This window comes from Chanodichthys erythropterus, chromosome 23, assembly GCF_024489055.1.
Source record: "Chanodichthys erythropterus isolate Z2021 chromosome 23, ASM2448905v1, whole genome shotgun sequence".
In the NCBI taxonomy this organism is placed as follows: Eukaryota; Metazoa; Chordata; class Actinopteri; order Cypriniformes; family Xenocyprididae; genus Chanodichthys; species Chanodichthys erythropterus.
The window spans coordinates 20,407,281-20,432,682 of NC_090243.1; the positions used below are offsets into that span (position 1 = coordinate 20,407,281).

The window sequence follows — 25,402 nt, forward strand, 5'->3', positions numbered from 1 at the left end:
CAACAATGGTGACAATCAAACAAAGTGCTTCATGTTGCAGTGCATGATGGGAGCCAATCAAAACTCATCCATGGCTCCCATCATGCATTGCTGCATGAATAAATTATGCAGCTGAATTGTCCTGTAATTTTTGTAGATTGTTCATGTTTGCTTTATTTTTCTGTTGTTTTGTTGTGACAGTAGCTTGTTTTGTGATGTTCAGATTTGATCTGTTTGTCAGTATTTTGTATTTATTTATCGTCACCGTTCTTGAGAATCAGATGCTGATTCTTGATGTCTGTGTGTGTTTAAACTGAAGTTCCAGTACATAATCTATTATTCTTAAAAAAAAAAGACATCCTGCTGTTGGATCTGAAGCTGCAAAATCACAGGACTACAATCAGTAATACTAAAGCTACACATCAAGCGCATAGGCAGAGATTTAGACTCTATATGACATCATGCCATCACATGATGACTATATCATCATCAAATTATATTGTGATTGGATCACATTTTCTGACCGTTACAAATGTGTTTTACAATCACAAAGTTGGAGCAGCCAGAAAAAAAAAAATTAATAATAAAAGGTAAAGATTCAAGAGCCCAACTAAAGCAAACGCTGACCTCTTTCATGGTGACTTGAAATGAAACATTCCATTAATTAACACCTTTTTTCTCTCTTTCCTTCAGTGATTCTGCTTATTATCATCAGGTGTCTCCACTAATTGTCAATCATCACTCAATCATCAATCAATTATCTCATTAACTGTAACACTGTTTCAGTCTTATTTTTTAACACCTGGTAAGATGGACTCATATGTACACTTTGGGTGTTAATTTAACACTGGGGATTTTGCTGTGTGGTTATGTCCCAACTTTTTTGGAATCGGGTTTGTAAGTAAACTGCGCATAAATATACATAACTGTTATTATGTAATAGTGACATTCAAATGATTTGTATATGCTCAAAAAAAATTGTCAGCTTTACTTGAATTTCTTTTGTTCATACGACTAAATTGTTAGGTGTACAAATTACTCAATATTGTTGCATAGAACCACTTGACACTGCTTTTTTAAGTAAATCCAACAATACATTGTCAAATTTGAAATCAAATGCCTTTTTAGTCTTCTTTTAAAATACCTTTCTTTTAAAATTGTATTATGAAGATATTGATGCTATTGATGTTACTGTTAATGTTATATCATTAGGAAAAACAAATGTAGTTATCATTTTTACTTTTTACATGACTAAATGTGTCTTATGTGTTATGTTGTTTTCTGCACAGACAAAAAATAGGACCTAAATTACACAAATTTGATTCAATCATCAATCAAAGTAGTGTAATAAAGAAGGGGACTCCTACTCGATACCATCCGAAACTGAGGACAGAATCTCATGATGAATCTGAACGATATAAAAAAATCACCTTTGGAGAGAGAGACAGAAACAAACCCCATAAAACCATTCTGATGGTGGGAGAAACAGGAACAGGAAAAACAAAACTAATCAACACGATGATCAACTACATCTTAGATGTAAAGAGAGAAGACAAGGTTTGGTTTGAGATCACAGATGATCAGAGTAACGGATCATCAGCTCACACTCAGACCTCCATCATCACTGTTTATGGGTTTTATCTACAAGAGAGTCTAATCGATTTAACAATCATCGACACTCCAGGATATGGAGAAACTCACGGAGCTGGCAAAGATAAAGAGATCGCTGAGAGTTTGCTTAGTTTAAGTGATTCTGCTGAGGGGATTCATGAAATAGATGCAGTTTGTCTGGTGATTAAAGCAACACAGAATCGACTCTCTGACAGACAAATATACATATTTGATGCTGTTCAGTCTTTATTTGGGAAAGATATTGTTGAAAACATTGTCCTGCTCTTCACACACTCACGTGGAGCTATTCCTAAAAATGCCCTGACGGCTGTTAAAGAGGCTAAAATCAAGTGTGCAGAGAATGACAAGAATCAGCCAGTGTATTTCCTGTTTGACAACTGTCAGTCAGACTCTGCTGATGAAGATGATGCAATGCTGAAACAATCATGGGATCTTAGTTATACAGAAATTACAGGATTTTTCAAATTTCTTGACAACATCAAACCAAAAACCATAAAGATGACTCAAGATGTATTGCAACAACGGAGGGAATTGGAGGCAAATATTTCCAAAATAAAATCACATATTCAAGACATAGACCAAAAGCAAAATGATCTGAAACAAACTAAAGAAGATCTGGAGAAACACAAGAAAGATGTTGAAGACAATAAGAACTTTGAGTATGAAGTTGAAGTGAAATATCAAGAGAAGGTTGATATTGATCTTTCTGTAGCCTATAAGGCCACATGCTGCAGCGTCTGTGAGGAGAACTGTCATTATCCAGGATGCTGGTGGTTCACCCTTCTCTCATGGTGCAGCGTGATGAGAAATAATCACTGTACAGTGTGCACAAATAAATGCCACTACAGCAAACACGTCAAAGAAGCAAAAATATATGTAACAAAGACAAAGAAAGAAAAGAGGACAAATGACGATTTAAAGAAGAAATATGAAGATAATAAGAAGAAAGTTAGGGATGGTGTGTCTTCTATCAAGGAACTGGATGAAAAACTACAAAAATTAGAGAAAGAGAAAATGAAGCGAGTGATGGATGCTTTTCATTGTGTGGATACTCTGCAGATGATCGCACTCAACACTGATTCTGTGTTCACTCTTCAATACATTGATGGTCTGATTGAGAAGCTGAAGGAAATAAATGAGCCTGAAAAAGCTGAAACACTGAAAAACATCAAGAAGAGAGCAGGAGAAGAAAAACAAGGAGTACTGGAATACATGAAAAGATGTGTTAAAACAGAAAATTAAAAATGTGTCCTATGATATATAGGCCTATTATTGTATTCACTGAAGCAATAATGTGCATACATAATTTGTGAGTTTGACAAAAGTCTTGCTAAGTATTGCAATTTTTCCTGCAGGAAGTTTTTTGTGTGTGTTGTTTAGAAAATATTTGTGCAGGAACAATAAAAAAATCATTTACATGTCAATTTACATGTTAATACTTTGTCTCTCTTGGGATGCTGTCACGAACAATGAAGTTAATTGCTTTTACTGCATCTTGTATTGTTAACTAGACCCTTAAGCTGCATTCAGAGGTGTATAGTCCAGGGGTCAGAAAGTAAAAGTCCTGCCATATTTTTATTCCACCCACTGAAGCATTAATGAGATAAATAAGTGATTAATTGAGTGATGATTGAGCATTATTGAAGACACCTGATGATAACAAGCAGAATCACCAAAGGAGAAAATCACAATTTTTAAGTTACCATCATCGAGGTCAGGGTTTGTTTTAGTTGAGATCTTGACCCTTGACTTTTTAATATTAGATTTTGTTTGGGCAGTTTTAACTGCATTAAAACCAACCAGACAAGCAAAGTTAAAAAATGATCAGATGTTGGTTATGTTTTTACATAATCATTATTTGATCTGAATCACTGAACTCATTTAGAGCCCAATCTCTGAGTTAGATTTACATTACTGATTACAGCAGAACTGTGATTCTGCAGAAGATCAGCTTATACAATACAGAAGTTTTTTTTTTTAAAAAAAGTTGTCCTTATCACAAAAAAAAAAAAAAAACATTCTTTTAGGCACACATAAACATCAAGAATCAGCCTGTGAATCTCAACAACGGTGACAAGCAACATATTCTGATCAACAGATCAACTCTGAACATTAGAAAACAAGCTACTAAAAAGTCACAGAAAAACAGCAAAATTTTAATAGTGAGAATAAATGAAATTACTAAGACAATTAAGCTCATAATTTATTCATGCAGCAATGCATGATGGGAGCCATGGATGAATTTTGATTGGTGGCTCCCAGAATGCACTGCAACATGCTTTATGATGGCCACCACTGTTGAGATTCACAGGATGATTCTTGATGTCTGTGTGTTTAAATGAACTCTTTTTTTTTTTTTTTTTTTTAAATCAGGGGCCGTATTCACAAAACATCTTAAGGCTAAAAGTAGCTCCTAACTTGCCAATTTAGGAGAAACTCTTAAAAATAATGGGTGTGTCAGTCCTAATTTTAGGACTCCTAAATTTTTGCTCTAAGAGTATTTCACAAAGCATTTTAGCGCTAAAACTAGCTCCTAAGTCTGTGAAACGTTAGGAGTAATCAAGAGGACTCCTAAGTCACTACCCCGCTAGAAATTTTATGTTCCCAGAACATTCTCAGAACGTCCCCACTGGTGTTGAGTAACGTTCCCAGTATGTTCACAGACGATCACGATGTGGAGTTGTTTTAAGGTTTGGGGGACGTTATTTGGCAGGGCTTCAGGGAACATTCAAGACATTCTCTGAACGTTTAGGGAACCATACTTTATTTGGAAATGTTCTCAGAACGTCCCTGCTGCCCTTGTCAAAAACTTGACTAATAAAAGTGGCTGTTCAAACAAAAACTATTTTCACTTAAAGCTCTATACAGGTATTATCATAATTAATATTTTGAAACCTTTTCTTTAAATTGCAAATCTCTTGCATTAAATCATTACCTGACAAAAACTCACATATGAGCTAATGTAACTGCTGTATCGCTGTATCACCGCATCAGTAACTACACAGTTACTGTCTTAAAATAAAGCAACATGCAGCAGAACATCAGTGTTCCTGGATCATCACTGACTGAAGCACAGGAGCTACCCTTCAGCACAATGGTGACACATGAAACTCAGATAACACAAACAACATTAAACAATAACAGGGGCCGTATTCACAAAACATTTTATCTTACCACTAAGAGTTCTCCTAAAAGTTCTTAGCTAAGAGTTTTCTCTTAAAACCTATTCACAAAGCTGCTGAGACCAACTTTTACTAAGGAATAGACTGAAGTCTTAAGCTAAGAGTAAGGGCGGGGTTGACCTCGTTGCTATGGAGTAAACACACAGTGATTGGCTGATGGGGGAGGAGTCAGCGATTTAATCATAGAAATATTGTAGAATGAGGTGTCATGTTTCCATATTAAAATAAAGGTTTAAAAATACAAATGTTGCCCTATTCAAATAAATGTTTTTTTTTTAATAAAAATGTTCCCACAGGCAAAATAAAATGTTGACATATTTTTGCCATAAAGGTTTTAAAATGTAGGCTAAGTGTCACTAATTAAACTATACAGTTAATTGTCCACCTCTTGGATGTCTGCATCTCAAGAGATTGTAGAATTCAAGTGACAAATTATGTTTTATAAACAAAGTTTGGGAGAAACACATTCAAACGGTCTTTCTAATCAGCACGAGAAGAGGAATAAATACACAGATGAGATTATATATATATTATATATGTATATATATATATATATATATATATATATATATATATATATATATATATATATATATATATATATATATATATATATTTTTTTTTTTTTTTTTTTACTCTATTCAATTATTTGTAAGTGTGAACCCATGTAAACCACTGCCACAGGTAATCAGACATTGATTCAAATCTATAAATTACATTTTTTTTATTGCATTGCATTTTATTGCATTTATGAAGAAAATGATCAGCACCTAAGGCTCTATCCTCTATTCCCTCAATGGTTTTCAGTGTCTTTGTGTGGATTAGGACTGATTGTGATTTGGTCTTAGTGACTTAGGAGTCCTCTTGACTACTCCTAACGTTTCACAGATTTAGGAGCTAGTTTTAGCGTTAAAATGCTTTGTGAAATACTCTTAGAGCAAAAATGTAGGACTCCTAAAATTAGGACTGACACGCCCATTATTTTTAAGAGTTTCTCCTAAATCGGCAATTTAGGAGCTACTTTTAGCCTTAAGATGTTTTGTGAATACAGCCCCAGATCTCTCTAGATCTCTGCATCTTCACTTATTACAAACCAAATTTTACAGAACATTTGGGACATAAAACGTCCTCTTTTGGTTATGAAAGAGCTGCAGTTCAAGGTTCATTATATGATTTTAGGGGGACGTTCCAATTTGGTTTATTTTATGGTCACATAAGAACGTTACAATGAGGATATTTAGGACATTAAACTGAACATTACTGAACTGAACATACTAGACAATGTTCTTAATACCAGTGGACGTTCTGAGAATGTTCTGGGAACGTAAAATTTTTAGCAGGACAACCTCCCACATAGAAGGCAACATTCTCAGGACCTTGCGCAACGTTCCCTAAAAGTTCTCAAAAGGTGATGAAAATTCTGAACCTTTACAGAACATTCGGGACGTTCCTTAAATGTCTTCTTTTGGTAATGAAAGTGCTGCAGTTCAAGGTTCCTTATATAACTTTAGGGGGGTGTTCTCTTTTGGTTATTCTATGGTCAAAAAAGAATGTTACACTGTAAAATGTAATTAGTTGAGTTTACTTAGAAAGCTTAATTAAACTGTTGGGTTTACATAAAAAACTTAAGGAAACCGATTGCCTTAAATTTAGCAAGTAAGTTAACTCATTATTTTGAATTGATAAAACTAGCTACCACACAGTACAGAGTACTTAGAAATCTTGAGGATTCACTGTAAAATGTAATTAGTTGAGTTTACTTAGAAAGCTTCATTAAACTGTTGGGTTTAGCTACCACACAGTACAGAGTACTTAGAAATCTTGAGGATTGGTAATTCAATTTTACAAATTGAGTACTTAGTTCAGTCATGTTAAAAATCTTGTTCACATTATGTAGAAACTGCCTTAAATTTCTCAAGCATTTTTTACTCTGTTGCAACAATGGACCATACATTTATTTGTATTTATTAAACTGGAGATACTGTTGAAAATAATAAAGTTTGATGTCACCATCATGGTGGAAAGTGTTTGCTTTAGTTGGGCTCTTGACCTTGACTTTTAACATTAGTGTTTCTCTGGCTGTCGTAACTCAGTGTTTGTAAGACACAGCTGTTATGGTGAAAAAAGCCAAGAGAAATGCTGGGATTGATCTGTTGCATCTTTCCTGATGATATCGTTGAATACCCACAGATTTAATCCTGAGCTTTATACTTTGTGAAAAGTGTGGTTTGTCACTTATTTGTTTTTAATAATCAATGAAACTATAGCAAGAGACGGCGCACTGTTGAAATCATATTTTTAATACGTTAGTCAAAAAACATTTTGGACTATATAGACACACGGAGACATCAAGAATCAGTGGTACAGATCCAACAGATCAATCCCAGTATTTCTCTTGGCTTTTTTCACCATAACAGCTGTGTCTTACAAACACTGAGTCACGACAGCCAGAGAAACACTAATGTTAAAAGTCAAGGTCAAGAGCCCAACTAAAGCAAACACTTTCCACTATGATGGTGACATCAAACTTTATTATTTTCAACAGTATCTCCAGTTTAATAAATACAAATAAATGTATGGTCCATTGCTGCAACTTTGAGTAAAAATGCTTTTAAATTTAAGGCAGTTTCTACATAATGTGAACAAGATTTTAAACATGACTGAACTAAGTACTCAATTTGTAAAATTGAATTACCAATCCTCAAGATTTCTAAGTACTCTGTACTGTGTGGTATCTAGTTTTATCAATTCAAAATGATGAGTTAACTTGCTAAATTTAAGGCAATCGGTTTCCGTAATTTTTTTTTTTATGTAAACCCAACAGTTTAATTAAGCTTTATAAGTAAACTACACTAATTACAAAAAAATTACATTTTACAGTGTACAAATAGGAGATTTGGGACAGTAACAGAATGTTCCCACATGGTCCTCTGTTGATCATTTAATTACGTTCCCGATATGACTTCAGGGGGACATTCTATTTTGGTTATTTTATGGTCATGCAAGAACGATGTGGAGTTCTTTTAAGGTTTGGGGAACGTTATTTGGTGGACCTTTAAGGAACATTCAGGACGTGTTTAGGGGACTATCACTATAGGACGTTCTGTTAACTTCCCAAATGTCCTCTTTGTAACGTTCTTGCATGACCATAAAATAACCAAAATAAAACGTTCCCCTAAACTCATATCGGGAACGTTATTAAATGACCAACAAAAAAAACATGTAGCAACGTTCAGTTAATGTCCTAAATATCCTCATTGTAACGTTCTTGTGTGAGCATAAAATTAACCAAATTGGAACGTCCCCCTAAAATCATATAAGGAAACTTAAACTGCAGCACTTTCATTACCAAAAGAGGATGTTTTATGTCCCAAATGTTCTGTAAAGTTTTAGAATTTTTGTCACTTTTAGAGAACTTTTAGGCAAAGTTGAACAAGGTCACGAGAACATCGCCTTCTGCGTTTGTGTTTTATAGAAAATAATAAAGTTTGAAGTCACCGTTATAGAGGAGAGCGTTTGCTTTAGATGTGCTCTTGATTCTTGCCATTTTTAACATTTGATTTTCTCTGGCTGCTTTAACTGTGTTATCAAAACACATTAGTTCATCAGATGAATTTGGTTGTTTTGTGCTGGTGATGCAATCATCATGGAGTGTCCTGATTCATTGATCATCACCAAAATGTAAACTGAGTGTATTAAATTGCATTTTTGCATTAATTAAAGGTGTTTTTACCCCCTTTTTTATTAGTTTTTTAATACATTATGCAGAGTTTTGAGCAGTGTTTCTCACACAGACATCATGAATCAGCGTATGATCCTCAGCGATGGTGACACTAAAATATCTTTTTTGTAGCTTGTTTTGTGATGTTCAGTGTTTATCTGAAAAAATAAAACTGTCCAAATAATTGCTGCATAAGGATAAAAACTTTCATAATCCTGCATTATGTCTAGATGAATAACACAATTTTCAAAGATTTGTGAATAAGACCACTGTATGAGTTTATATCATCATCAATAATCAAGCATCCAAAACCAATTTGAACAGACTTTAATTTTTTCACAATTTTTTATTGTATCAAATGCTTTAAAAAAACACAGTTACAACAATTGGAGAAAAACTAAAGTCAAATTGTCAAGGGTCAGGAGCCCAGCTAAAACAAGCGCTTACCTCTGTAACGGTGACATTTATAAATTTTGATAAAACATCTACACCTCATTAAGAAGATGTGTATGAAAGAAACAAAGAAACAAAAACTTTTATTAGTCAAAAATCAGCCAATTACTGTGTGTTTACACCATAGCAACGAGGTCAACCCCGCCCTTACTCTTAGCTTAAGACTTCAGTCTATTCCTTAGTAAAAGTTTGTCTCAGCAGCTTTGTTAATAGGTTTTAAGAGAAAACTCTTAGCTAAGAACTTTTACTGCTATTTAGGAGAACTCTTAGTGGTAAGATAAAATGTTTTGTGAATACGGCCCCAGAACTCTTAAAAAAAAAAAAAAAAAAAAAATGTATTGTAAAAGCTGATCTTGTGCTGTAGAATCACAGTGCTGCTGTAATCAATAATGTAAATCTAACTCAGAGATTGGGCTCTAAATGAGTTCAGTGATTCAGATCAAATAATGATTATGTGAAAACATAACCAACAACACCTGATCATCTTTTAACGTTGCTTGTCTGTTTGGTTTTAATGCAGTTACAACTGCCCAAACAAAATTTAATATTAAAAAGTCAAGGGTCAAGAGCTCAACTAAAACAAACCCTGACCTCGATGATGGTAACTTAAAAATTGTGATTTTCTCCTTTGGTGATTCTGCTTGTTATCATCAGGTGTCTTCAATAATGCTCAATCATCACTCAATTAATCACTTATTTATCTCATTAATGCTTCAGTGGGTGGAATAAAAATATGGCAGGACTTTTACTTTCTGACCCCTGGAATCTCCACCTCTGCCCTCATGTCGTTCCAAACCCGTAAGACCTCCGTTCATCTTCGGAACACAGTTTAAGATATTTTAGATTTAGTCCGAGAGCTTTCTGTCCCTCCATTGAAAATACGGTATACTGTCCATGTCCAGAAAGGTAATAGAAACATCATCAAAGTAGTCCATGTGACATCAGTGGGTTAGCTAGAATTTTTTGAAGCATCTAAAATACATTTTGGTCCAAAAACTACAACTTTATTCAGCATTGTATTCTCTTCCGGGTCTGTTGTCAATCCACGTTCACGACTCCGCAGTGACGCTGCTGACGTAAGATGCTGCTGACGTGTTATCTGGTGCGCCCGAGCTTCGTTTACAGTCTGAGGGAGACGCACGCTGTAAACAAAACAACCTTCGCAAACATGTCTAAAAGTTGTGAATTAGTTGTAACTGGAGATCAGGGGTGTATTCCAGAAAGCAGGGTTAACTTACTGTCACATATACTCTGAACTCTCGGTTGATTAACCCAAACTTTACTTACTCGAGGTATGCTGGTTCCAAAAATGCGTCCGGGAGTAAGTTCAGCCAACCCAGAGTACAGTATGTTCCCGGTTAACACACAACAAGACATTCTCAAAAGAGTGATGAATTGATGATTCACCATGGAAACAGACACTAAGAAAAAGCACGCCATTCTACTTCATTCTTCTTCTTTTGTTTAATGGCGATTTACATAACCTACTTGGTGCACATCACCACCTATTGGAATATCTTAAACTGTGTTCCGAAGATGAACGGAGGTCTTATGGGTTTGGAATGACATGAGGGTGAGTCATTAATGACAATTTTCATTTTTGGGTGAACTAACCCTTTAATGAATTTATTTATTTATTTATTTTTTTGCATGATGCACCCAGAATGCATTGTGACATGAAGCATGTCACCATTGTTGAGATTCATATGCTGATTCTTGATGTCTGTGAGGAAGTTTTGCAGGAGTTTTAAAGTGTTTAGTATACAATGTGTTTAAAGCTCATTCAGCTTTTCTGATTAAAACTTTTATCTTTGTATTTCTAGAAGAGAGCCAACACAAACGCAACATTTTATTCATATAAATCTCAGTCATTAGATCAGTGAATTAAGCCACTACATGACAGTTATATTATTATCATAAAGCAGCTGACAGTAGCTGATCATATTTTCTCGTCATTATTGCCGTAACAAACAGCTACAACAGCCAAAAAAAACTAACATTAAAGGGGTGATGAACTGAGAAATCAAATTTTCCTTGAGCTTTTGACATATAAGAGGTCATCATACTATAAGAATATCCTGTAAGTTTTAGAGCTGAAAACGTCCTTGTTAGTCCAATAAAAGCTTTAATTGACACCAGACCCAGAAAACAACAGGATTTACAAAGTGGGGATCTATGACGTCAAAGGGCAGCAAGCTCCGCCTCTGCAGAAGAAGATCAACGCCTACTTCATTACTGCCTATTTAGCCCCGCCCACCGATTCACATGACATGCAATAGGTAGCCTAAGTAAAGAGAAGAGGCGACACTTTGATACTTTTTGGGTAACAACCACTAGATGGCGCTCCGGTAGCGCAACCACCATTATGGAGTGAAAATACTTACTGGACCATAGAATCCTTCACATCTTCACAATTTCACTGCCAAATCAGAAGCGCAACAGAAGTTTTTTTTTTATTTATTAAGTCATCAGTATATTGTATGGCTCCTACATTGTAAAACAAAATCCTAATTTTATGGAAAATAACTGATTTCTTTTTTTTACAGTCATTTTCTTTTATTTTAAATTATACTTAAAACTCTGCAAAATTACAAACAATGTATGTAAATTAACAACTCGGCTGTTATTTTATGTGTTATGACATTAATGAAAAATTACAGTAATTCACATATTTTTTACTGAAACTTTACTGTATTTTTATACAGTATTTTTTCTGTTTTCTTAAATTACAAACAAATGTATTTAAAATTACAAAAATAATCAGTAATTAAACAGTAACAAAACAGTTAAATGGTAAAACGGTCAAATGAATGGCAGCAAAAACCCTGTAGAATTAAAGAAAAATATCCTATTTAAATAAACCGAAAAACTTTTACAGGTATTTCCTGAATTATTACGATCAAATACCTTCACTTTAAAAGCGTAGAAAAATGGTCAATCAATAAAGCTTTTTTGTGACTTTAGTAGCTTGTTTTGTGACGTGAATTGATCTGAATTTTTTTTTTGTCACTATTGTTGAGATTCATACACTGATTCTTGATGTCTGTGTGAGTCTGTATGACCTTGACAAAACATTTTCTGCATAATTTTTTTTTTATAGTATTACAGTACTGCAAAAGTTTGGTGTTTTAAATTACAACTAATATTAAACAATTTAGTTAAAGACCAAACTCTACTATCAGTGAGTCTGACCACTTTATGATGATTATCATCACTTAAAAAGTGACCAACATCATCTGAGATTTTTCTTTTCTGCTATAACAAACATGTATCAGAAACACACAGTTAAAGCAGTCTGAGAAACACTAATGTTAAAGTGTCAAGGGTCAAGAGCTCAACTAAAGCAAGTACTGACCACCAGAACGGTGACTTCACACTTTATTATTTTATTCAATAAAACATCAACATCTAAACCTCTGTTAATTCTCAATAATAACTTTAATATGAAATAAAGTGTGGATTGTAATAAGTGAAGATGCTGAGATCTTGAGAGATCTGTTAGTGTTTCTTGTTCTGTTGGGATTTAGAGGGTTTCTATTGTGTGTTACAGTCATTCATTCATTCATTCATGTCTGTTTATTCTGGTTAAATACAAGAAAATTATAGACCACTAGGTCTGAATTAAAGTATAATATATGTTTTAATGGATCACGCTATAAACATAATGATCTTATATAATAACGTTTTTACAAAGGTTGTGAAAAAAGTGGAAGATTTAAACGCAAAGTGTGTAAAGTAAACTGTAAAAAGGATTTGATGATCACTAGTATTTTATTCTGTGTTGTCATCATTCAAGTTCGATTTCAGCATTAATGTACGTTTAAAAAAAAAAAAGCAGCTGATATTGCCATAGAAACTAGTGGACTGACACTCTACACTAGTAGAAGACACTTTCTACCAAGCAATAACATGCCGTTGAGGATTACAAAATATTGTGCAGGACCTGGACTCGACAGTAACAGCAACATGTGAGTAACAGTTAATCTGTTATTTAACAGTGATTAAATTATATAAAGAAAGCGATCAAAGAAAACCCCTTTGCAATCGCTGGAGCAGCGCGCGCTGAAGCTGTCAATCAAACAGCGCGAGTTTATCAGTGACTGATGCGCAAAACTCACGTTTTATTCAACAAATCTTTTAGTTTTATCGCATTTGCACTGTTAGTGAAGATGAAAGCATTTGTTAGTGTGCAGAAATTGAGATTGAAATGACGAGATCACTGCCCACACAGCAAAAGGACTCCGTGGCAGATCCACCGCGGAGGCATCGCGCAGAGGTGGAAAGTCCAGGGCTCAGAAAGTAAAAGTCCTGCCATATTTTTTTTCCACCCACTGAAGCAGTGTTAAAGTTAATGAGATAATTAAGTGATTAATTGAGTGATGATTAAGCATTATTGAAGACACCTGATGATAACAAGCAGAATCACCAAAGGAGAAAATCACAATTTTTAAGACACCATCACAGAGGTCACGGTTTGTTTTAGTTGAGCTCTTGACCCTTGACTTTTTAACATTAGATTTTACTTGGGCAGTTTTAACTGCATTAAAACCAACCAGACAAACAAAGTTAAAAGATGATCAGGTGGTGTTGGTTATGTTTTCACATAATCATTATTTGATCTGAATCACTGAACTCATTTAGAGCCCAATCTCTGAGTTAGATTTACATTATTGATTACAGCAGCACTGTGATTCTACAGCACAAGATTCAGTTTTTTTTTTTTTTTTTTTTTAAATAATTCAAAGGTTTCATCAAAAGTTCTTAGAAAAAAAAGGCTCACATTTAGACACACATATTAAGAATCAGCCTGTGAATCTCAACAGTGGTGAGAATAATAAAGCATGTTGCAGTGCATTCTGGGTGCTACCAATCAAAATTCATCCATGCCTCCCATCATGCATTGCTGCATGAATAAATTATGAGCTTAATTGTTTTAGTAATTTTCTTTATTCTCACTATTTTGTTTTTTGCTGTTTTTATGGGACTTTTTAGTAGCTCCTTTTCTAATGTTCAGAGTTGATCTGTTGATCAGAATATGTTGCTTGTCACCGTCATTGAGATTCACAGGCTGATTCTTGATGTCTGTGTGTGCCTAACAGAAATTTTTTTTTTGATCAGAACAACTGTTAAGAAATCCTTCATATTTTATCAATAAAGCTGATCTTCTGTTTAATCACAGTGCTGCTGTAATCAATAATGTAAATCTAACTCAAAGATTGGGCTGAGTTCAATGATTCAGATCAAATAATGATTATGTGAAAACGTAACCTGACCATCTTTTCTCTTTGCTTGTCTAGCTGTTATAACTCAGTTATAACAACCCAAACAAATTCTAATATTAAAAAGTGAAGGGTCAAGAGCCCAACTAAAGCAAACCATGACCTCTGTGATGGTATCTTAAAAACTGTGATTTTCTCCTTTGGTGATTCTGCTTGTTATCATCAGGTGTCTTCAATAATGGTCAATCATCACTCAATTAAACACTTAATTATCTCATTAACTTTAACACCGCTTCAGTGGGTGGAAAAAAAATATGGCAGGACTTTTACTTTCTGACCCCTGGACTATACACCTCTGCCGCGAACAGACCCGTATCGGAGTCCACTTGCGCGCAGTGACGGATCTGTAACGAAGGCGGATCGAGGACCCCGCCTTGGCTTCGCGCTGCATCCGCGATTAAAACCTTACCTCCGAGGCGGGTCCGTTTGGGACCCGCAAATTGATACAACCGTTACAGTAAAGGCGCGTGCGCGTCCGCGGATCCGACATGGGTCCGCTTAAGACCCGCTGATTGACAGTAGAATTTATGGCATCGCCCGGATGCGGACCTGATCCTCTGGGCGGCGCCAAAACGGATGTGACAGTCACGCGGGTTTGGCGACTTGAATGCGGATCCGCCTAGGAGTCTCCTGCTGTGTGGGTGCTTTCATGAGCTCAACATGTCTGTGATCGACTACAACGTTCATCTCTGCAAGCTTTCATGCCACGATCTAAATATAATACCAGATCTCAGGGACGTGCACAGACATTTTGGGGGGCAGGGGCTCAAGTGGAAAAAAGGGCACTTCTCATAATTATTTAAATAACGAACCCTTAAATATATTAAGACAACTTTGACTTCACTTACACTCACGCAATTGTTTTATACCCCACAGATTTCTACAAAATAATTAGTTCACACACAGACCATGGTCTTCTTTAGTATTCACTAGGTTTATCACAAGAGAAGTCAACAGCAACTATTTTCAAGTAGCTATATATTTAGAATAAATTACTGGACCAAGGAGAGAGTCATAGTTTCACTAATAATTTGTTTATTTTGCACAAATCAATAAATCGTTTTAATTTTTTGCTGTTATTGGAATACTTCTTTCATGAAGTGGACAATTTTAAGATTTTACAATTTTAAGGTCCATTTTTGCTGCCAAGTCTTTTACTCTAATGGAAAGAAAACTTAACCCTAACCCTACACATTTAGATGGAGTTTGTTTTAAGCCTACTACCCTCCGTCTGTTTGCATCTGTAGATTTCTTCTAAATTAACCAAAATAAGCTAATCTGCATATTTAAACACATCAAGAATTTTTTTTTTCCTGAACTGTTAATACATTATATATCAGCACTTCTCAAAGTCCGGACCCGGAGGGAATTCAATCCGGACCCGCCTCAATTTCGTATTTCAACAGCAGTAATTGTGTTAAGGGATTAAACGTCTGGATTTCCTACTTTGATAAACGCATGCCAGAATCATTTGTTTAGTGTTTTATGTCTTTTTGGAGATGGTCAGAAATTAAAGCGATTAAGGCGAGATATTTAAAGTTTTCCTCGATGATTCAGTTGCCATGACATCCAGTGAGTGTAATTGGGCGCGAGTCGCGCAACGCGACACTTCACTGCAGCAAGCGTTTGAATGGGTGTGGAGCAGTGGTTCTCAACCTGCGGCCCGTCACGAATGTAAATGCGGCTCGCGATATGCCGATCACAATTTAAAAAAAAAAAAAAAAAAAATATATATATATATATATATATATAGCATACAATTTATTTTTGTTTTAAATTTTTAATTAAAGTGAATTAAATAAATATAAATGAGCTATAATGCTTTATTTGTCATATAAAATAATTTTGGTGAGCATTTATTATTTTCAGACATCAGGCAATGTAGGCTAATGACGCAATCACTCGGTTAACGAAACAAACACAAGTGCGCGCTTAGGAAGAATTCAAACAGTAGCCATTAATTTTGTAAATTTAAGCCTGGTCAAAAATGGTCAAATTTGTTATTAGAGGAGAAAAACAAAATGAGGAACATACAATGAAGGAACACATGCAAACAAGAAGAGTCAGCATCGAAGGTAAGAAGAATGGAAGAATCAGTTGAACGAGATGGACGGCCTTCCTGTTTGCTCTGTAGTAGGCTACTTGACAAGCAAAACCTACAATTTCAAAAGACTGAACTGTGAAATCGATGTGTTTGTTTGATGTATTTTAAATCAGTAAAAATAACCGCATCAGCGCACCCGCGGCTGGAATGAGTCCAACTCTGCGCGCGCTCGCGGATCCGATGCTGCGCGAGGGATTGCGACATCACAGAATGCTTGATATCGTCAGAGATTGTAATTACAGTGCGCTCAATGTTGTTTGTAAAAAGAGCTGAGTAACATTTGCCTATTAAGGCGTTTATGTGATTGTTTGGTGACTATTGCGATGCTGTTGAAGAGAGTCATACAGTCATACAGAATTAAATAGCAACTTAAAGTGATTTATACAGTTTGTGTGTTCATTGAGCATTACTGATAATTATTGTAAAGCTAATGTCAGTAAGTTAGTTTTTATTTGTTATTTATTGTGTGCAAAATCTAGGTATAATAATAGTATTTGCTAACACGATAACATTAAATCTGATTGGTTTGTATTGGTGACGTCATATGTAAATTATATGCGGACCGTGAGACTTTCATTTGGACCATTGTGCGGCCCACTGGGAAAAAAGTTTGAGAACCACTGTTATATATTATAACAAATGCCTGCAGAGGACGACAAAAGCCTGCTGATTTTTGTTGTTAGACAGCACAGCACGATCAAATCCACGATCAAAGCCACCATCAGAGATGGGCATAAATACATGGAAATGTATTTAAAATACAAATACATAATACTGTGTGGAAAAATGTATTTAAATACAAATACAAAATACTGTGTGGGAAAATGTATTTAAATACAAATACAGTATTTTGTATTTTGAAAATACACAAAAATACATGTGAAATTGAAGATTCAGTGCAGGTATCCCTATTAGGCTGAAATCTATCTGGGCCTATTCTGAATGCCAAAAAGCATTTAGATGTGTGCAACTACTAGAAACTTTCGTTTTAATTTTATATACCTCTTCCCTTCCCCTGCCCTGTAGGAAATAAAAAACTAAAAAAAAAAAAAAAAAACGAATTTTTAACTTTTATTATGTTTTATCACCATCATTAAAAGCCAATGTGACAATGTGTAATTTGTTAAGCTAATTATAAATAGTCACAGTGAATTAAGAAACTACATAGGCCTACTGACTTTTAATTCCTTACCTCATTTCTGCACTCTCTGTCATTCTCTCTCTCTCTTTCTTAAGTGCTTGCTTCCTTGCTGGTAATTACAAATAAACTTATGTAGTGCAAAATAGCAGCCATTTATATACTTACTTCTGACAAGGTTACAATGTAGTCTATTACTTATGGTGAACACTATTAAAAAAAACTGTAAAACTGTGGGAACCTTTTCTGCTATATAGCAAAGAATAGGGATGGATGATATGACAATATATGGCATGGTTTCACAATTATCAATATCAGTTTTGATACCACAGCAAAAACTGAATTTCAAACTCTTTTGATGCTTTTTTTTACGCAAGTAGTATAGTAACTTTTATATTTATTTAATGTAAAGTTTATTTGTTTCTATATACATAATTAGAAAATATAAAGTTTATCTAAAATAATTTTTTTTTTAATTAGAAATCATTTGGCACTTTTTTTGGTGAACAATAAAACTAAAAGTGTAGTGTATCTTTCATCATTGTCATCACAAATGCACACAATTACTACACTAAACTGATGGAGACAGACAATGATTAACCTAATTATTTCGTCTCTACATAAACAAACATTTGCATAGATGGGTAAACACAATCACAATTTGGAAATGTGTCCAGTTACATTTTCATAAAGCACCATGTTTGTAAAATTTAAAATGATTACATTTACAAAATGAGCCTGCATAGCAGAAATAATGAATAAAGTAATGGTCGGTGTTTAATACAATCGTTAATTTAAATAAAATAATTAATGAATTAAAAAACATATATAACACAGTATTGTTCAATTTAGTGTTATACATATGTTATCATATTAATATGTTTTGTTCTAATGTCTCAAGTCACAATTTCAAGTTTACTGGGTTTAACTTGATTATTTGGGTAGGGTTTAAGAAGTGTACTAAAAAACTTTTTCACATGTGTCGTCAAAATGACCTACAACCTAATCAGTTTACATGTGAAGAAATCCATTTATTCACAAACTTCTCACAAGACGAGTGTTTGACATAGTATAAGAGGTGTTTGACAAATTATTCGGCAAACTACTTCCTCTCATTGCTGCTTTTTGGTGGTTTGGAGAACAATTACTCAGAGTCGCCCTCTGTCGTTTTTCACAGAATTATACAATGGAGAGCACGTCAAGCATAAAAGCCTAGGTTTACTGAGGAGCGCGCGCAGTAAGCAGGTAACAGGTTCATGGCGTAGAGCCATGCGAATTGCGAAAGTATAAACAAGGCTTCAACTGCACAAAGCTAAAGAGAAAGCGGAAAGTCCTATCTAAACATTGTAATGTTTATGTGTACAAAGCCAGGCTTGCTGATATTGTGGTCTATAACTCCTCCCCGAACTCACGTGAACGAGCAGCGATTTGCCTGTGATTTCGGGCATTTGTCTGCGATTTCTCAAAACCTGTCGGCGAGCCAAAATCGGGGCTAAACTCGTGCAGTCTGAACTAGGCTTAACATGCAGTAACGTTAAAGGGATAGTTCACCCAAAAATGAAATTTTGATGTTTATCTGCTTGCCCCCAGCGCATCCAAGATGTAGGTGACTTTTTTCTTCAGTAAAACACAAATGAGACTGCTGTCTGTCAGCCAAATAATGGGAGTAGATGGGGACTTCGGCTAAAAGAGTAAAAAAAGCTTGCTTAGACAAATCCAAATTAAACCCTGCGGCTCGTGACGACACATTGATGTCCTAAGACACGAAACGATCGGTTTGTGATGTCTGATCGCGCTCTGACAGCGGCAGTGATGTCTGACACTCATTAAAGTATATGCGTGAGACATCACTTCCGTTGTCAGAGCGTGATCAGACATCACTAACCGATGCTGAACGGAGTTGGACATAGTCGTGTATTAGAGGTAAAAAATTATATAAATACTGTTCGGTTTCTCACACAAACCGATCGTTTCGTGTCTTAGGACATCAATGTGTCGTCACGAGCCGCAGGGTTTAATTTGGATTTGTCTAAGCAAGCTTTATTTACTCTTTTAGCCGAAGTCCCCATCTACTCCCATTATTTGGCTGACGGGGGGATTGGGGGGCGTGTCTGGTCTGAACCTGGTCTGAACTAGTTGATGCATGAAAACAACACCCTGATAAAGAGGTTGACTGTCTCAAAGTATTTTGAGTATTTTGAAAATACAAAAATACTCATCTTAAATGTATTTAAATACAAATTACATTTGATTTTTTCCAAAGGCTTTAAAATACAAAATACAAAATAGTATTTTGTATTTCAAATACGTATTTTAAATACATGTATCTGAAATACTGCCCATCCCTGGCCACCATGATTAAAAATATATTATTAGTTAAATAATAATATTCGGCCACTTCTTTGTGATAGAAATGCTACAGCCACTGTAATTTCTTCAACAAGAATATGTGGACAGAGCGAGGGTTTAAACTTTTATTGATGTATTATCCTGTGTAAGTGTAGATGTAAGAATAGCATTATGTAGCTGATGCTGTATTATGATTTTAAATAGTTTTAATAAACCATGCATCCTTAGAAAACTGTCTAATAATGCGGTTCATGGATGCAAGTCCATGAAATGCTTCTCTTCTGGTATTGACAGCCCAACCGATATCTTTACCATGGTTCAAAACGCAATGCATAGCACAATAAAATGATTGAAATTATAATATGACATAAATTTCATTAGTATCAAATCAGGCAGATGTGTTGATTGTGGTCAAACTCTTAATGCAGCGTTAAATGTATAAATAACCCTTAAATAGCCAAAACTTTCAGGTTTGTGAACATAGGCTATACCTGAAAGAAATGCACGGGATGCATCCATCTAGGGCTTTTTTCTTTTTCGCTTCTCATCGCCAGACAGCAGTTGCATTTTTTTGCGGGAATAGTTGTCACAAGTTTTCAGCCAGCAGCAAACTCGAGGTGAGGTGGGGCGTGGCGCGCGTGTGCGTGCGGGCATGAATGGCGTGTCGCGGAGTGAGGGATCTGAACTCGACAAAGCCTACCTGATATAGTACTTTTTTTATTATTTGTTTTATACAGTAAATATATTTGTTTGACAGGAAAGCTGTGCGCAAACAGGAATATATATTCATTTATTTTAAAAAAAAAGCACCCCAGAAAAAAGGGCACTTTCTCTCCAGGAAGAAAAAGGGCAGGTGCTCAAGCCCCTTTTTTGTCTATGTGTGCACGTGCCTGCCAGATCTAAATGTAATGCAACACTTTTCATGATTAGATAACCTTGAGAGCTGTAATAGTAAAAACACACTAAAAGAGAGAGTAATACTTGACCATTTCATATGCAAAGATGTCAGCCAATCACAGCAGTGGGCGTTTCCACTGAAGTCTCACAGAGACACGCCCCTTAAAACAGCGTTCAAACCAGAGGGCTAAAATCGGGGTAGGAAAAATGCCTTTTATTTATGAATTATGACAATTTTGGATGTAAAAAGCAAACTAACATTATAAGTGCACCCCAGGAAACATTATAAAACAATAAACCAACACAGTTCATGACCCCTTTAAAAAAGTCAAGAGTAAAAGGGACCGTGACAGTTAAGGGGTTAATAGGTTAATGGCTGGAAGTCAGTTGTAGTTGTTGTCTCTCTCTTTTTCTCCTTGTTGTTTCTCTTTCCTCGAAAGAATTTGCTTATTAGCATCAGGTGTCACTAATAATTGTCAATCATCACTTAATTAGTCATTAATTATCTCATTAACGTTAACACTGCTTCAGTGTTATTTTTAACACCCTGTAGTGTGAACACATATGTACAATGAGGGGTGTTAATTTAACACTGGTGATTTTGTTGTGCAATGTCTGCCTCTGCTCCTGGTAATAAAACTTTTTTTTTTTTTTTTTGCTAGATGCTCTGTCTTTTTAAAATTATTTGACCAAAAAGCATACTCACAGTAAACCCTGTAGTAAAAAACCCACAGTAAAACTGTAAAGACTTTTGAGTTCTTTACTTGAATGAACCATTACTACTATAATTAACTTTTGGTTCTTCAGTGAGCTAACAAAATCATACATGTACAACATTAAGACATCTTAACAAGCTGTGTAAAGTAACATATTTGTGTTTTAACATTACAGAGGAAGAAAGTATGAACAGTGCAAGTCAAGAATTACGCAAATTGAATGAAATCATCAAAAAAAGCATCTTAATTGAAGATGGAAATCCTGCTCGATACCGTCTACAAACAAGTACAGACAATTTGGATCAGTTTAAGCCATATAGAAAAATCACATTTGGAGAGAGAGACACAAACAAACCCCGTAAAACCATTCTGGTGGTGGGAGAAACAGGAACAGGAAAAACAAAACTAATTAATACTATAGTCAACCACATGTTGGGTGTTCAGAGAGAAGACAAGGTTTGGTTTGAGATCACAGATGAGCAGAGTGACCGAACATCAGTTCACAGTCAGACCTCCATCATCACTGTTTATGGGTTATGTTTAAAAGACAGTTTAATTGATTTAACAATCATCGACACTCCAGGATATGGAGACACACGTGGAATCGATCTTGATAAACAGATCGCCATGAGTTTGTTTTGTTTAAGTAAATCTGCTGAAGGGATTCATGAAGTAGATGCAGTGTGTCTAGTAATTATGGCACAACAAAATCGACTCTCTGACAGACAAATATACATATTTAATGCTGTTCAGTCTTTATTTGGAAGAGATATTGCTGAAAACATTGTCCTGCTCTTCACACACTCAAATGGAAGGTCACCTAAAAATGCCCTGACGGCTGTTAAAGAGGCTAAAATCAAGTGTGCAGTGAATGACAAGAATCAGCCAGTGTTTTTCCTGTTTGACAACTGTCAGTCAGATGCTGCTGATGAAGAATATGAAATGATACAGGAACTTGCATGGAATCTCAGTTTTAAAGGAATGGCAGGATTGTTCAAATTTCTTGATAAAATACAACCAAAATCCTTGCGTATGACTCAAGATGTGTTGCAGAAACGGAAGCAGTTGGAGGCAAATATCTCTAATCTACAATCACGTGTTCAAGATGTAGAAAAAAAACAAAATGAGCTGAAACAAACTCAAGAAACACTGGAGCAACATGATAAAGATGTCAAAGAAAATAAAAACTTTGAGTATGAAGTTGAAGTGCCCTACAAAGTAAGGGTTGATATTGATACTTCTAAAGCCAGTGAGGCAACGTGCTGCACCGTCTGTCAGGAGAACTGTCATTATCCAGGATGCTGGTGGGTCAGTGATCTCTCCTGGTGCAGCGTGATGAAAAATTATCACTGTACAGTGTGCACAAATAAATGCCACTCCAGCAAACATGTCAAAGAAGCAAAAATATATGTGACAAAGACAAAAAAAGAGAAGAGGACATATGAAGATTTAAAGAAAAAGTACAATAACAAAATAAAAGACAGTGAGTCTTTGACCAAGAAGCTGAAAGAAGAACTGCGAGAATTAGAGATGGAGAAAGTAAAGCTGGTGATGGAAGCTTTTCACTGTGTGGAAACTCTGGAGATTATCGCACTTAATGCTGATTCTCTGTTCACACTTCAACATATTGATTTTCTGATTGAGAAGATGAAGGAAATCAAAGAGCCTGAAAAGGCTGAAACACTGGAAAACATCAAGAAGAGAGCAGGAGAAGAAAAACACAGAGCACTGGAATACATAAGATCCTTAAAAATATAAACAAATAAAACAACTTAGTCAAACCCTGCTGAACAAACTGAATCGAGGTGTCATATATATATAGGTATGGTAACGCATGAGTTACAATATATTTTCAAGTAACTAGTAAAGTAACACCTTAGTTTTTCAGTTTACAACAAAATATCTAAGTTTCCTTTTCACATTTATTGACTGACAGCTCTCCTGTCCCCATGTTGAGAGAAATAAAATGCACAGGTGTATTTTTAATAAAAAAAAAAAAAAAAAAAAAAAAAAAAAGTTACTTTTTCAGGGAGTAATGCAATATATTGTAATACATTACTTTTAAAAGTAACTTTTCACCAACACTGTACAGTGGCATGAAAAAGTATGTGAACCCCTTGCAGAATCTGTGAAAATGAGAATTATTTTAATAAAATAAGAGGGATAATAAAAAATGCGTTATTTTTTGTTTAGTACTGTCCTGTGTAAGATATTTTACATAAAATATATTTGCATTTAGTTCACAAGACAAAACAATAGCTGAATTGATTAAAATAACTGTGTGTGGTTACCTGATGATCCACGACTGTTATGTTTTGTGATGGTTGTTCATGAGTCTCTTGTTTGTCCTGAGCAGTTAAACTGAGCTCTGTTCTTCAGAAAAATCCTCCAGCTCCTGCAGATTCTTCAGTTTTCAAGCATCTTCTGCATATTTGAACCCTTTCCAGCAGTGACTGAATGATTTTGAGATCCGTCTTTTCACACTGAGGACAACTGAGGGACTCAAACACAACTATTAAAAAAGGTTCAAACATTCACTGATGCTCCAGAAGGAAACATGACACATTAAGAGCCGAGGGGTGATTATATACACCATAGAAAGAATACATATTTGCACTTGTTTGTTTATTATATATATATATATATATATATTTATATATATATATATATATTTATATATATATATATATATGTATGTATTAAGCTACATTTATAGTGCACTAAACAAACATTTACTTATATTCTTTTCTCTCTTGGATTTATCACTTCTGCTTGTATTATTAAAATTGTAAGTTGATTTAGATTAAAGCATCTGTTAAATTATGGAAAATAATATACTGAATACTGTCATTTTTTTTTTTTTCAAGAAGCAACATGTATACTGTAGACAGGTTATACAGGTGGATACTGAAAATAATATTATGGAAACAGCAAAAAGCCAGATTATAAATGTGGATGTGCAGGTTAACATGGTAAAGGACTGTTTAGGGACCGTTTGACATTGTATTTTATTAGCCACACTGTAAAAAAAATACTGTAAAAATGGCTAAGTTCTGACAGTAACATACAGTTTCCCATTAAAACAGTAATATACCTTAGAAAACAATGCATTCTGGGTAATATTTGTAGTTTTATAGAAAGTAGCCTACTGCAATATACCATGAAATAACAATCAACACTCCGATACTGTGTTTCAAATCACACCCTATACCTCACTCTCTATTCCCTACATTAGTTTACTTATAGTCTACTTGACAGACTGAATAAAAAAGAAAAGAGTGAATTCACACACTGACACCTGCTATCAAAAGAGATGGGAAAAAAAACAAGAACTACAACTGACTCCAACCAAAGCATTAAGCCGGTCGCACACTATACGATTTATAATAGTCCTTTATGATTATTGCTTGTAGGGTTAGAGTTAGGTTCACACTGCAAGCATGAGCAGTGTGTGAGCACAACTACATCGTCACTTTAGCTGCAGAGACGTGCGAATATTCACACTGGAAGCATTTGTACAGCGTCACAGCAGCGGCTCCAAGCTACATATAAAGTGAGCATTTCTTTACAAACACAGCTATAAATGTGTTTTTATAAGTTGGTCATTTATAAACTCGATAGTCTTGAAAGTTTGTTAACATGGGGAGGTGTACAACATTTTCATATAAACGTAAATATATAAATAAATAAAAGTAAATAAATAAAAGCCTTGTGTCATCCATTACTGCTGTAATGAGGGGTCAGTGGAGAGTGGATCCATTTGCAGTCTTTATTAAAACACAGTATAACAAAACAGGGCAAAGACAATACCGTAGTCGGGGACAGGCAAGGGTCAGGGCTGGCAGCGAGAATCATAAACGGGTCACAGGCAATAGTCAAGACAGGCGGCAAGCAAACACAGAGTAAAGTCCAGGCAAGGTTCAGGGTAGGCGGCAGAGGTTCTCAGGAGATA

At 35.1% G+C, this 25,402-nt stretch overlaps 1 protein-coding gene and 1 long non-coding RNA gene across 3 annotated transcripts in view; one reads left to right on the forward strand and one right to left on the reverse strand.

The window, feature by feature from the left end:
• The window catches only part of LOC137014248 (uncharacterized), a 439,549-nt gene extending 419,126 nt beyond the window's left edge, over positions 1-20,423 (reverse strand). Inside the window, exon 1 of one of the 2 annotated variants that reach the window (XR_010893823.1) lies at positions 20,329-20,423. This is a non-coding gene — a long non-coding RNA (uncharacterized lncRNA). The remainder of the gene's footprint in view (positions 1-20,328) is intronic. The other variant, XR_010893821.1, reaches the window with a different exon arrangement.
• A 1,213-nt stretch (positions 20,424-21,636) lies between these two features.
• LOC137013743 (uncharacterized) lies at positions 21,637-23,208 on the forward strand. Its single transcript, XM_067377676.1, has one exon. The coding sequence runs from the start codon at positions 21,637-21,639 to the stop codon at positions 23,206-23,208; it is 1,572 nt and encodes a 523-aa protein (XP_067233777.1).
• The last annotated feature ends 2,194 nt before the right edge of the window (positions 23,209-25,402 follow it).